This window comes from Hemitrygon akajei, chromosome 22 (genome assembly GCF_048418815.1).
Source record: "Hemitrygon akajei chromosome 22, sHemAka1.3, whole genome shotgun sequence".
Classification (NCBI taxonomy): domain Eukaryota; kingdom Metazoa; phylum Chordata; class Chondrichthyes; order Myliobatiformes; family Dasyatidae; genus Hemitrygon; species Hemitrygon akajei.
Window position 1 is genome coordinate 66,647,311 of NC_133145.1, and position 14,611 is coordinate 66,661,921.

General features: G+C 47.8%; 1 protein-coding gene across 3 annotated transcripts in view; it reads left to right on the forward strand.

The window, feature by feature from the left end:
* The first annotated feature begins 1,226 nt into the window (after positions 1-1,226).
* scpep1 (serine carboxypeptidase 1) overlaps positions 1,227-14,611 on the forward strand; it is a 42,152-nt gene continuing 28,767 nt past the window's right edge. For 2 of the 3 annotated variants that reach the window (XM_073026517.1, XM_073026519.1), the window contains exons 1-3: positions 1,227-1,372; positions 1,807-1,943; positions 2,733-2,822. In XM_073026517.1, the coding sequence (XP_072882618.1) occupies positions 1,321-1,372; positions 1,807-1,943; positions 2,733-2,822 (279 nt within the window). In that variant the 5' untranslated portion in view covers positions 1,227-1,320. The remainder of the gene's footprint in view (positions 1,373-1,806; positions 1,944-2,732; positions 2,823-14,611) is intronic. The other variant, XM_073026518.1, reaches the window with a different exon arrangement.

The window sequence follows — 14,611 nt, forward strand, 5'->3', positions numbered from 1 at the left end:
TGGGATAAGGAAAAGAAAGGACAGTATTTATATAAAATTCAGAGGATGGTGGGAACTCAACTGGGAGATGGATATAAGAGGAGGGTAGACATTATACTTAAACATTTACATATTGGACATACCAGGTTAAATAATTCCCTGTTCAGAATCAACATCATTTTATTTTTACTATGGATGTCCAGTCCCTATACACCTCCATACCCCACCAGGAAGGCCTCAAAGCTCTTCATTTCTTTCTGGACACCAGACCTAACCAGTTCCCCTCCACCACCACCACTCTCCTCTACCTAGCGGAACTTGTCGTCACTCTTAATAATTTCTCCTTTGGCTCCTCCCACTTCTTTCAAACAAGAAGTGTAGCCATGGCACTCGCATGGGTCCCAGCTGTGTCTGCCTGTTTGTCAGCTACATGGAACAGCCTATGTTCCAAGCCTACACTAGTGACTGTCACGCACTTTTCCTATGCTACATTGATGACTGCATTGGTATTATTTCCTGCACCAGTACTGAACTCTTCGATTTTATCAACTTTGCCTCCAACTTCCACCCTGCCCTCAAATTTACCTGGTCCATTCCTGACACTTCCCTTTCTCGATCTCACTGTCCATTTCCAGAGACAGCGTATACACCGACGCCTATTACAAACGCACGGACTCTCACAGCTACCTGGACTACACCTTGTCCCACCCTACTACTTGTAAAAATTTAAATACATCCTGCTGAAGGGTTTCAGCCCAAAATTTCAACTGTGCTTTTTTCCATAGATGCTGCCTGGTCTGCTGAGTTCCTCAGGTATTTTGTGTGTGTTGCTCAGATTTCCAGCATCTGCAGGTTTTCTCTGAGATTTTTTGATAGTATTTGAGTTTTTTATGATGGGGAAATTTAGCAGGTATTCTTCCTGTGTCTTTGTTCACCACTCCAACTCACTATGTGGCAGTAGTGCACCTTATATTAGTCTGCTAACCGCCATTAAACTTTACAAGAAGGGTTTAGGGGAGTAGGAGCTACAGACATGGGGTGGAGAAGGGGTAAGTATTGGGGGGTCTACAGGCATGGGGAGGGTTAGAGGTTTTACGGACTCAGGGAGTGTATATAGAGGGGTTTCAAACACGGGGAGTGGAGTAGGGAGGCTACAGACACACGGTGAGTGAAAGGAGATGGTTTCACAGCTAGGGGGAGGAGAAGGATGTTATAAACCGGGGCGTGAGGAATTTAGAGACGGGAGGAGTGTAGGGGGCGGAGAGAGAAGGGAAGGTGGAGTCAGGCGGGACAGGGCAAGCCGAGTCAAGACAAATCAAGACATTGAATCACGGTGTCGGGATGGGACGACTGCGAATAGTGTTGATGCTAGTGTCTGGAGCGTTGCTAGTCGGTTAGTGACCCCGGGAATCCCTCCTCACCCGCCCGGAAACCCCGAACCCCATCCACTCTCACCGGGACCCTTCGACTGCCTTGAATCCCAGCCGGTATCACCCACTTGGACCGGTCTCGCACCCCGGAAACGCCCTCTGTCTTTCGGAACCCCTAACGCCCGGGAGCGCGCCCCTGACCCGCCGTAACCTCGGACGTCCGGGTCCCGTCTCCGACACCGGGAACGTCCCCCGGCTTTCGGAACCCCCAACATCCGGGATTGGTCCCCGACCGCGGGAGCGCCACCACCCCCTCACCCGCCTTGACCCTGGGAATCTCCCGCTGGAGGAAGCGGGAACTTCCGCGTGGTTGAATCCGGTACGGCGCGTGCATTTGCTGCGCGATTGAGCTCGCTCACGGCACACGCGCTGATGGCTGTTTTGTGTCGGTGCCCAGGCGCGGCGACGAGCGGCGCGCGGCAGGACTGGGGCTACGTATCGGTCCGGGAACGCGCCCGGCTCTTCTGGTGGCTTTTCTACTCGGAGAGGGAAGCGGGCGGTAACTCGTCCGCGCCGCTCGTCCTCTGGCTCCAGGTACGGCCTCGGGGAGAGGAAGACATAGGGAATGAGGGGTAAGGATGGGGATGAATGGGGGCATGAGGGGTACGAGCTAGGGTGAGTGGGGGGAATGAGGGGTACAGATGGGGATGAGTGGGGGCATGAGGGATACGAGCTAGGGTGAGTGGGGGGAATGAGGGGTACAGACGGGGATGAGGGGTACGAGCTAGGGTGAGTGGGGGGAATGAGGGGTACAGACGGAGATGAGGGGTACGAACTAGGGTGAGTGGGGGGGAATGAGGGGTACAGACGGGGATGAGGGGTACAGATGGGGATGAGTGGGGGAAAGACTATGCGGAACTGTCTGGCACTCACGTGTCAGGCAGTGTGCCAATTGTCCACTAGTCTGATTCCTGGGACAATAATATGGTGTGATGAAAGATTGGATGGAGCATCATGGGGTCCAGACAAGGAGAGGAGATCTGTGACGGGCACAGCTCTTCAGAGGGGTGGTTGTTGTGTTGGGGTTCGGGACGAGGATTGAAAAAGGGAGAAATGTCTTCCCTTGAAGGGTGTGACCTTGTGGGGTGCTATCCCATGGGCAGTGGAGACCATCACTGAATGAATGTAAAAACAGAGATTTTGAGTCAAGAGAATGAATTGCTATATTGCATCAGCAATGATTTTATTGAATGGTGCAGCAGCTTTGAAGGGTGAAATGGCCTCTCCTGTTTGGATATTCCAATTTACAGCAGGGTCCTGGGCACAGAGTGGGTCCATAGACCATGGGTTCAGATACTGAATCTCCCTCTCCTCCCCCTGCAGGGTGGTCCGGGAGCCTCCGGTTGTGGTTTTGGAAACTTTGAAGAGATTGGGCCTCTCGACGTTGACCTGAATCCCAGGAACTATTCATGGGTAATGTTCCCATCTCTTATTGCTGAAACCACACAAGTGCCAATGAGGTTCTTTTGGGAAGTTAAACCAGGGCATTGCATGGCAGGGTTTGGGAATGTTGTAGATCCAGGAAACCTGAGGTGTAGATATGTAGTTCTTTGAAAGGGGATACAGGCGGACAGGAATTTGGCACATTTTCCTTTGTCAGTGAAGGCACTGGGTGATACAGCTGTACAAAAAGGATGTCATCAAGAGGACACTTTTTCCCAGGTTGGAAATGGCTAGTACAAGAGGTCATAATTTTAAGGTGATTGGAGGAAAGTATTGCAGGGATGTCAGAAGTGTTTTTTTACACTCTCTTAACTCTACAAATCTCTGGTGAGACTGCACTTAGAGTATTGTCTTCAATTCTGGTCACCTCATTATAGGAAGGATATGGAAGCTATGGAGAGGATGCAGAGGAGATTTACCAGGATGTTGCCTGGTTTGGAGAACAAGTCATATGAAGCAAGGTTAGCAGAACTGGGACTTTTCTCTTTGGAGCGTAGAAGAATGAGAGGGGACTTGATAGAGGTCTACAAGATTATGAGAGGCATAGATAGGATGGATAGTCAGTACCTGTTTCCCAAGGCACCAATAGCAAACACCAGAGGGCATATGTACAAAATTAAGTGAGGAAAGTTTAGGGGAGACATCAAGGGTAAGTTTTTTACACAGAGGGTTGTGAGTGCCTGGAATGACTTGCCAGGGATGGTGGTGGAGGCTAAAACATTAGGGGTATTTAAGAGCCTCTTGGACAGGCACGTGGATGAAAGAAAAATGGAGGGTTATGGGGTAGTGTGGGTTTAGTACTCTTTTTAAGGATTATATGGGTCAGCACAACATGGAGGGCTGAAGGGCCTGTACTGTGCTATAGCGTTCTATGGGTGCATGGAATACATTGACAGAGTGATGGGTGTGTGGAATGCTTTGACAGGACTGGGTGCAAGGACAGGGATTGGTGCAGTCAGGGCTGGGTGCATTGGCAGTGATTGGTGCAGACTGGGTGCATGGACAGGGATTGGTGCAGACTGGGTGGCTGGACAGGGATTGGTGTAGTCAGGGCTGGGTGCATGGACAGGGATTGGTGCAGTCAGTGCTGGGTGCCTGGACAGGGATTGGTGCAGTCAGTGCTGGGTGCCTGGACAGGGATTGGTGCAGACTGGGTGCATGGAAGGGGATTGGTGTAGACTGGGTGCATGGACAGGGATTGGTATAGTCAGGGCTGGGTGCCTGGACAGGGATTGGTGTAGTCAGGGTGCCTGGACAGGGATTGGTGTAGTCAGGGCTGGGTGCCTGGACAGGGATTGGTGTAGTCAGGGCTGGGTGCCTGGACAGGGATTGGTGTAGACTGGGTGCATGGACAGGGATTGGTGTAGTCAGGGCTGGGTGCATGGACAGGGATTGGTGCAGTCAGTGCTGGGTGCCTGGACAGGGATTGGTGCAGACTGGGCTGGGTGCATGGACAGGGATTGTTGTAGTCAGGGCTGGGTGCATGGACAGGGATTGGTGCAGTCAGTACTGGGTGCCTGGACAGGGATTGGTGCAGACTGGGTGCATGGAAGGGGATTGGTGCAGACTGGGCTGGGTGCATGGACAGGGATTGGTGTAGTCAGGGTGCCTGGACAGGGATTGGTGTAGTCAGGGCTGGGTGCCTGGACAGGGATTGGTGTAGTCAGGGCTGGGTGCCTGGACAGGGATTGGTGTAGACTGGGTGCATGGACAGGGATTGGTGTAGTCAGGGCTGGGTGCATGGACAGGGATTGGTGCAGTCAGTGCTGGGTGCCTGGACAGGGATTGGTGCAGACTGGGCTGGGTGCATGGACAGGGATTGTTGTAGTCAGGGCTGGGTGCATGGACAGGGATTGGTGCAGTCAGTACTGGGTGCCTGGACAGGGATTGGTGCAGACTGGGTGCATGGAAGGGGATTGGTGCAGACTGGGCTGGGTGCATGGACAGGGATTGTTGTAGTCAGGGCTGGGTGCATGGACAGGGATTGGTGCAGTCAGTACTGGGTGCCTGGACAGGGATTGGTGCAGACTGGGTGCATGGAAGGGGATTGGTGCAGACTGGGCTGGGTGCATGGACAGGGATTGGTGTAGTCAGGGTGCCTGGACAGGGATTGGTGTAGTCAGGGCTGGGTGCCTGGACAGGGATTGGTGTAGTCAGGGCTGGGTGCCTGGACAGGGATTGGTGTAGACTGGGTGCATGGACAGGGATTGGTGTAGTCAGGGCTGGGTGCATGGACAGGGATTGGTGCAGTCAGTGCTGGGTGCCTGGACAGTGATTGGTGCAGACTGGGCTGGGTGCATGGACAGGGATTGTTGTAGTCAGGGCTGGGTGCATGGACAGGGATTGGTGCAGTCAGTACTGGGTGCCTGGACAGGGATTGGTGCAGACTGGGTGCATGGAAGGGGATTGGTGCAGACTGGGCTGGGTGCATGGACGGGGGGGGGGGGGGGGGGTGGTGCAGTCAGGCCTGGGTTCATGGACAGTGATTGATGCAGACTGGATGCCTGGACAGGGATTGGTGTAGTCAGGGCTGGGTGCATGGACAGGGATTGGTACAGTCAGGGCTGGGTGCATGGACGGGGGTGGGGGGTGGGTGCAGTCAGGCCTGGATGCCTGGACAGTGATTGGTGCAGACTGGGTGCCTGGACAGTGATTGGTGCAGTCAGGGCTGGGTGCATGGACGGAGGGGGGGTGGGGGTGGGTGCAGTCAGGCCTGGGTGCCTGGACAGTGATTGGTGCAGACTGGGTGCCTGGACAGTGATTGGTGCAGTCAGGCCTGGGTGCCTGGACAGTGATTGGTGCAGACTGGGTGCCTGGACAATGATTGATGCAGACTGGGTGCCTGGACAGTGATTGGTGCAGTCAGGGCTGGGTGCATGGAACGCACTGACATGGATTGGTGGTGGAGGCAAATACATTGGGAGTATTTAAGAAACTCTTTATGATAGAAAATTGGAGGGTCATGTAGGAGGGAAGAGTTAGGTAGATGACAGAGGAGGTGGTTGATTCAGGTTCAATTTCAACATTTGAGAAATATAGATAGATACACGTATGGGGGGTATGGAGGGCTCTGATCTGGGTGCAGATCAATGTGAGCTAGATAGAGTAATAGTTCAACATAGACTAGATGGGCTGAAGAGCCTGTTACTGCACTGTGGTATTTTAAGACTCTATCTTAGAGAAGGTTAAAAGGTCAGCTCTAATTTGTGGGCCGAAGGGCCTGTACTGTTCTATAGTCTATGTTGTAACATCTATTTGTGCTGCATCCTTGACAATTGGATTTCAACAGCAAGGGTCCTCTGTTCCTCTGTACTCTCTGGCATTTTATCATTTGTGATATCCTAACCTTAGTAGACCCCCAAAATGGATCACCTCACATTCACCAGGATTAAATGACATTTACCATCCTTTTGTTCAATATATCAACTGATCAAGTTAACCAGTTTACCATAAGTGACGGTGGTACAGTTGATGGAGGTGCTGCCTCACTGCTCTATAGAACAGGGTTTAATCTTCACCTCAGGTCTGTCTGTGCAGTGTTTGTATGTTCTTCCTGTGACCAGCTGGGTTTTCCCCTGGGTGCTCCAGTTTCATCCCACATCCCAATGAATATGGATGGGTTGGTTAATTTGCCTCTGGAGTTGGTAAGTGTTTGGGAAGATGAGATGATATGGAGGAAAATAAAAAATGTGTTGATATAGGATTGGAGTAATTGGGTGGTTGATAATTGGCACAGACTTGATGGGCTGAAGGGCCTGTGTCAATGCTGCCTCTCATCCTGCAACCTAACCCTGTCCTCACTATCGAATTTTAGTCTCGTACCTCCTACACTTGTATCCATATTGTTAATGTTTACGGAGAGCAGAGAGACCTAGAGGTCCAAGTCCACAGTATTGATGCTGGTTTATTATTGTCACATGTACCAAGACTGAGTGAAAAGCTTATCTGGCAGAGTCAGGCCTCTGCAAACGAGACTCAGCTCGTGGACTTGTTTCAGCCGGCAGTCCGGCCCTCTGGGATTAAGTGTCAGCTTTGGGGCCTGACCCGATCAACAGCCTGGGCCCCCAGCAGCTGGAAGTGGCGGTGGAGCCTCCCTCATCACTTAGCCCGACGACGCGACCTGCTGATCAATCCCCATGGGATGCGTTCACCAACCTCAAAGAGCTGCCAACAACACACTGCATCGATGGAAATCTGGAAAGATGCACTATTTACCGAGGAAGCATAGGAGAAGAGCTGGGCTGCCGGTCAGATTGAAGCTGAGGGGCTTTAAGGGTCCCTCTGCCCACCATCCTACTAGCTAATGTGCAACCATAGAGAACAAGGTGGATGATCTTAAAAGGAGACTCACCTACTGCAAGGAGATGCAGAACTGCTGTGTATTCTGTTTCACAGAGACCTGGCTCTCCCCTGCCAGCCGCAACTGTGCCATCCAACTGGAGAGATTTTCGATCCATCGGATGGACCGCACGGCATCTTCGGGCAAGACGAGGTGAGCTGATGTCTGCCTACTGATAAACTGCGTGGTGCTTCGATACAGTGGCACTGACAAGCTCCTGTAGCTCATACCTGGAAAACCTGTCGGTGAAGTGTCGTCCTTATTATCTGCCACGGGAATTCACAGCAGTCTACGTTCCCCCCCAGGTGGATGTGGAGTGTGCTCTGAACACACTGTATGCCAACATCAGTGAACTTGAGACCAGGTATCCAGAAGCTTTGCTCATTACAGCCGGGGACTTTAACCAGGCTAACCTCAGAAAAGCGCTGCCAAAGTTATACCAACGTGTCTCCTGATCCACTAGAGGCTTGAATATACTTGACCACTGCTACACAGCTGTTAAGGATGCCTACTGTTCCATCCCATGACCTCACTTTGGAAAATTGGACCATCAGGCTGTACTTCTCCTGGTTTACAAACAGAAACTGAAGCAGGAGGTCACGGTGTCAAAAGTGGTGTCATGTTGGACAGAGGAAACAGATGAGGTCCTCTGTGACTGCTTTGAATCGGTGCACTGGTTGGTATTCAAGGACTCGGCAGCTAACCTCGATGAGTATACCTCAGCTGTCACAGACTTTATCTGGAAATGCACAGAGGACTGTGTGTCTCGCAAGATGATCCAGGTATTCCCTAACCGGAAACCTTGGATGAATTATGAGGTCCAATCCCTTTTGAAGGCTAGAGCTGCGGCTTTTAGGTCCGGGGATACCAGTCGCTATATGGAATCCAGGTGTGAACTCCGGAAAGTCATTAAGAGCGCCAAGAGGGAATATCGAGCCAAGTTAGAAGCCCAGGCTAACCAGAGGGATGCCGGTAGACTATGACGGTCTAAATGAGATCATGGGGCGCAAAGAAAAGGCTGGGAATACCAATAACTGTAGTGCTCTCTTCCTGCCGAACTTAACATATTCTATGCAAGATTCGGACAGAAGAGGAGCGTCCCGCCCCCACCAGGTGAACCGGACCTGGTGGCATCAAGATTCATCGTCACCGAGGAAGATGTTAGAAGAGCCTTCCTGAAGATAAATCCAAGGAAGGCAACGGGCCCAAATGGTGTCCAGGGATGGGTTCTCTGGGCCTGTGCAAGCGAGCTAGCTGGAGTGTTTGCTGACACCTTCAACTGCTCCCTGCTTCAGTCTAAGATCCTTTTGTGTTTTAAGAAGGCAACAATAATCCCGATGCTGAAGAAGAGTAAGGTGGCCTGCCTGAATGACTATCGACCTTTGGCTCTAACATCAATTGCTATGAAGTGCTTTGAGCGATTGGTTATGGCACACATCAACCATAGCCTACCAGTCAACCTCGACGCTTTGCAATTCGCCTACCGGAGCAACAGGTCAACGGCAGATGCCATCTCTCTGGCACTACATTCCTCCTCAGAACACCTGGAGAATAAAGACGCATATGTAAGGCTCCTTTTCATTGACTACAGCTCTGCCTTTAATACCATCATTCAAAATAAACTGATTCCTAAGCTCCAGAACCTGGGTCTTAGCACTCAGATCTGCAGCTGGATCTTCAACTTCCTCACAGACAGGACCCAGGCTGTAAAAGTAGGAGACAAGCTCTCCTCTACAATCACTCTGAGCACCGGTGCCCCACAAGGCTGTGTACTCAGCCCCCTGCTGTAATCACTGTACACCCATGATTGTGTAGCCAAGTTTCCATTGAACTCAATATATAAGTTTGCAGATGACACCACAATTGTAGGCTGTATCTCAGGTAATGATGAGTTTGAGTACAGAGAGGAAATTAAGAACCTGGTGGCATGGTGCAAATAACCTATCCCTCAACGTCAGCAAGACGAAGGAATTGGTTGTTGACTTCAGAAGGAGTAGCGGACCACATGACCCCATCTACATCAGTGATGCGCAGGTGGAACAGGTCAAAAGCTTTAAGTTCCTCAGGGTGAATATCACAAATGACCTGACTTGGTCTAACTAAGCAGCGTCCACTGCCAAGAAGACCCACCAGCGCTTTTACTTGCTGAGAAAGCTGAAGAAATTTGGCCTGTCCCCTAAAACCTTCACTAAATTTAATAGATGCACCGTAGAAAGCATTCTTCTAGGGTGCATCACAACCTGGTATGGAAGTTGTCCTGTCCAAGACTGGAAGAAGCTGCGGAAGATCATGAACACAGCCCAGCACAAAACACAAACCAATGTTCTGTCCTTGGACTCACTTTACACCACACGCTGTCGAAGTAGTGCTGCCAAGATAATCAAGGACACGACCCACCCAGCCAAAACACTTTTTGTCCCTCTTCCCTCCGGGAGAAGGTTCAGGAGCTTGAAGAGTCGTACGGCCAGATTTGGGAACAGCTTCTTTCCAACTGTGATAAGACTGCTGAATGGATCCTGACCTGGACCTTCCAAATATCCGGACCTGTGTCTCGGTTTATTTGCACTACCTTACTTTCTCTTTTCTATTTTCTATTTATGATTTATAATTTAAATTTTTATTATACTTATTATTGATTTGTACTCCAGGGAGCGTGAAGCGCAGAATCAAATATCGCTGTGATGATTGTATGCTCTATATCAATTGTTTGGCAACAATAAAGTAATAAAGTATTAAGTCTGCATACAGATCCAATCATTACACAGTGCATTGAGGTAGAACAAGGTAAAACAATAACCATGCAGAATAAACTAAAAGCTATTGAAAGATTGCAATGGCAGTAAACAATAACGTGCAAGATAATAACAAGGTAGATTGTGAGGTCAAGAGTCAATCTTGTACAAAAGGTCCATTCAAGAGTCTGATAATGATGATATAGAAGGTGTTCTTGAGTCTGGTACATGCTTTCAGGTTTTTGTATCTTCTACTTGATGGAGAGGGAAAAGAGTATAATGGTAATAGAAAGTTTGTGGACCCTGTACAATTTTCTCTATTTCTGCATAAATATAATTTAAAATGTGATCAGGTCTTAATGTAAGTCCTAAAACTAGATAAAGAGAGCCCAATGTAATAACATAAAAACATTATGCTTGTTCATTTATTTATTGAGAAAATTAATCCAACATTACATGTATTTGTTGGAAAAAGTATGTGAACCTTTGCTTTCAGTAACTGGTGTGACTCCCTTGTACAGCAATAACTTCAACCAAATGTTTCCAGTAACTTGATCAGTCCTGTACGTCGGCTTGAGGAATTTTAGTCCATTCCTCCTTAAAAAATTGTTTCAACGCTGGGATGTTGGTGGGCTTCCTTGCATGAAGTGCTTGCTACAGGTCCTTCCACAACATTTCTATAGGATTAAGGTCAGGACTTTGTCTTGAATTTTCTTCTTTTTAAATCATTCTGTTGTTGATTTACTCTTGTCTTTCAGATCATTGTCTTGCATTGCCCAACTTCTATTAAGCTTCAGGTGAAAGACTGCTACCCTGACATTCTCCTGTAAAGTGACTTGGTACAATTTTGAATTCATTGTTCCCTCAACGATTGCAACCTGTCCAGGCCCTGAGCCAACAAAGTACCCCCAAACCATGAAGCTCCTTCCACTACGCTTCACAGTTAGGATGAGATTTTGGTGTTGGTGTGCAGTACCCCTTTTCCTCCAAACATAGCAGAATGCATTTCTGCCAAGGAGTTCAATTAAATTGACTTTACTCCTCATGTATGTGAAGGATGTAAGAAATAAAAATCTTTACGTTATGTCTGCATCTAAATGTGCAATCATAGTAATTTATAATAAATAGAACAGTCAATGTAATATAGAGTACACTCAAGTCAGTGTGAGTTCATCAGTCTAGTTTCCTGGTGGAAGAAGCTGTCCCGGAGCCTGTTGGTCCTGGCTTGTAGCTGCTGGATGGTAGCTGCTGGAATAGATTGTGGTTGGGATGGCTTGGGTCCCCAATGATCCTACGAGGCCTTTTAACACACCTGTCCTTGTAGATGTCCTGAATTATGGGAAGTTCACAACTGCAGATGTGCTGGACTGTCCACACCACTCTCTGCAGAGTCCTGTGATTAAGGGAGGTACAGTTCCCATACCAGGCAGTGATGCAGCCAGTCAGGATACTCTCAATTGTGCCCCTGTAGGAAGTCCTTAGATTTGGCGGCCCGTACCACCTCTCCACAGAGCACTGTCCTTGAAACATTGTGGAACATCCAAGTGCTCTTCTGCAAACTTGAAACCTTTTGGAGAGCAGTGGTTTCTGCTGTGGTGTCCTTCCATGAACACCATTCTTATTTAGTGGCTTTCTTATAGTGGACACATGATCAGAGACTTAAGCAAGTTCTAGAGATTTCTGTGGGTCTTTTGCTGTTTGTGCTCTTGGTGTGATCTTTGCAGGACCCCCACTCCTAGGGTGACTAGCAACAGTACTGAATATCCTCCATTTCTGGACAATTTCTCTTATTGTGGACTGATCAATATTCAGGTCTTTAAAAATACTTTTGTTACCTTTTCCAGCTTCATGCATCTCTACAATTCTTCTAAGGTCCTCTGAAAGTTGTTTTGATTGAGGTATGATGCACATAAACTGCTTTCTTGAGAAGCAAGTTGGTTTTTGTTGGTAATGTATCTTTTTTAGAGGGCAGGCAACCTCTACAACCCACATCTCCAATCACACCTCATTGACAGGTAGCGTGCAGTCAGACTGTCAGGAAAGGCAAGCAGGTGATGGGACAGTTGTGGCCTACAGGCTGGGTATCAAAACATTAGAGATGCAGAGTCAAAAAGGATAGCAAATTTAGTACTCAAGGTGTTGTATCTAAATGCACATAGTATAAGAAATAAGGTTGATGATCTTGTTGCACTATTACAGATTGCCAAGTGTGATGCTGTGGCCGTCACTGAATTGTGGCTGAAGGATGGTTGTAGTTGGGAGCTGAATGTCCAAAGTTACATGTTATATCAGAGGGATAAGAAGGTAGGCAGAGGGGTGGTGTGGCTCTACTGGTAAAGAATGGTGTTAAATCTTAGAAAGATGTGACATAGGATTAGAAGATGTTGAATCCTTGTGAGTTGAGTTAAGAAACTGCAAAGGTAAAAGGACATTGGTGGCAGTTATATACAGGCCTCCCAACAGTGGCTGGGAGGTGGCCCACAGATTACAACAGGAAATAGTAAAGGCAAGTCAAAACGGCAATGTAATGGTAGTCATGGGAGATTTTAACATGCAGGTCAACTGGGAAATTCAGGTTGGTATTGGATCTCGAGAGTGAGTTTGTTGCATGTCTAAGAGATGGCTTTTTAGAGCAGTTGTTGAGCCTATGAGGGAATCAGCTATACAGTATTGGGTGTTATGTAATGAACCAGAGGCGATTAGGGAGCTTAGCAATCAGTGATCACAATATGATTAAGTTCAACTTGAAATTTGTTAGGGTGAAAGTAAAGTCTGATGCAGCAGTATTTCAGTGGAGTGAGGGAAATTACAGTGGTATGAGAGAGGAGTTGGCCAAAGTAGATTGGAAGGAGCTGCTGGCTGGGATGTCAGCAGAACAGCAATGGCGTGTGTTTCAGGGAAAAATGAGGAAAGTGCAGGATAGAAGTACTTAAATGGTAAAATAGTACAACTGTGGCTGACAAGGGGAGTCAAAGCTATTGAAAAAGCAAAAAAAGGGCATACAACAAAGCAAAAATTAGTGGGAAGATAGAGGAATGAGAAGTTTTTACAGAGAGCAACTTAAAAAAATCATTAGAAGGGAAAAGGTGAAATATGAACGCAAGCTAGCAAATAATTTAAAAGTGGATAGTAGAAGTTTTTTCAAGCATATTAAAAATAAAAGAGAAATGAGAGTGGACATAGGACCGCTAGAAAATGAGGTAGGAGGAATAATAACGGGCAGAAGGAGATGGTTGATGAACTAAATGAGTATTTTGCATCAGTCTTCACTGTGGAAGACACTAGCAGTATGCCTGATGTAGTGGGTGAAGGAAGAGAAGTGGGTGCAGTTACTATTACAAGAGAGAAGGAGCTCAAAAAGCTAAAAGACCTAAAGTTACATAAGTCACCCAGACTAGATGAACTGCGCCCTAGGGTTCTGAAAGAGGTAGCGTTAGAGATGGTAGTGGCATTAGAAAAGATCTTTAAAAAAATCATTGGATTCTGGCATGGTGCCAGAGGACTGGAAAATTGCAAATGTCACTCCACTCTTTAAAACAAGAGGAAAGCAGCAGAAAGGATATAATAGACCAGTTAGCCTGACCTCAGTGGTTGGGAAGATGTTGGAGTCAATTGTTAAGGATGAAGTGAAGTAGTACTTGGTGTCTCAGGACAAAATAGGACAAAGGCAGCATGGTCTCCTTCTGGGAAAATCCTGCCTGATGAACCTGTTGGAATTCTTTGAGGAGATTACAAGTAGGATAGATAAAGGGGATGCAGTGGATGTTGTATATTTGGACTCCCAGAAGGCCTTTGACAAGGTGCCGCACATGAGGCTGCTTACCAAGTTAAGAGCCCATGGTATTACAGGGAAGTTACTAACATGGTTAGGGCATTGGCTGATTGGTAGGAGGCAGCGAGTGGGAATAAAAGGATCCTTTTCTGGTTGGCTGCCGGTGACTAGTGGTATTCCGCGGGGGTCAGTGTTGGGACCACTTCTTTTTATACTGTATATAAATGATTTAGATGATGGAATAGATGGCTTTGTTGCCAAGACTGCAGATGATATGGAGATTGGTGGGGGACAGGTAGTGTTGAGGAAACAGGTAGAATGCAGAAGGATCTGGACAGATTAGGAGATTGGGCAAGAGAGTGGCAAATGAAATATAATGTTGGAAAATGCATGGTCATGCACTTTGGTAGTAGAAGCAAATGTTTTCTAAACAAGAAAATCCAAAAATCTGAGATGCAAAGGGACTTGGGAGTCCTTGTGCAAAACACCCTAAAGGTTAACTTGCAGGTCGAGTTGGTGGTGAGGAAGGCAAATACAATGTTAGTATTCATTTCAAGAGTTCTAGAATACAAGAGCAAGGATGTGACGCTGAGGCTTTATAAGGCACCAGTGAGGCCCCCACCTTGAGTATTGTGAACAGTTTTGGGCCCCTCATCTTAGAAAAGATGTGCTGGCATTGGAGAGGGTCCAGAGGAGGTTCACAAGGATGATTCCAGGAATGAAAGGGTTATCGTATGAGGAACGTTTGATGGCTCTGTGTCTGTAATCATTGGAATTCAGAAGGGTGAGGGGGGATCTCGTTGAAACCTTTCGATTGTTGAAAGGCCTAGACAGAGTAGATGTGCCTCGTGTGGCACCATGTCAAAGATCTTCTGAAAGTCCAAGTACACAACATCAACTGATTCTCTTTTGTCTA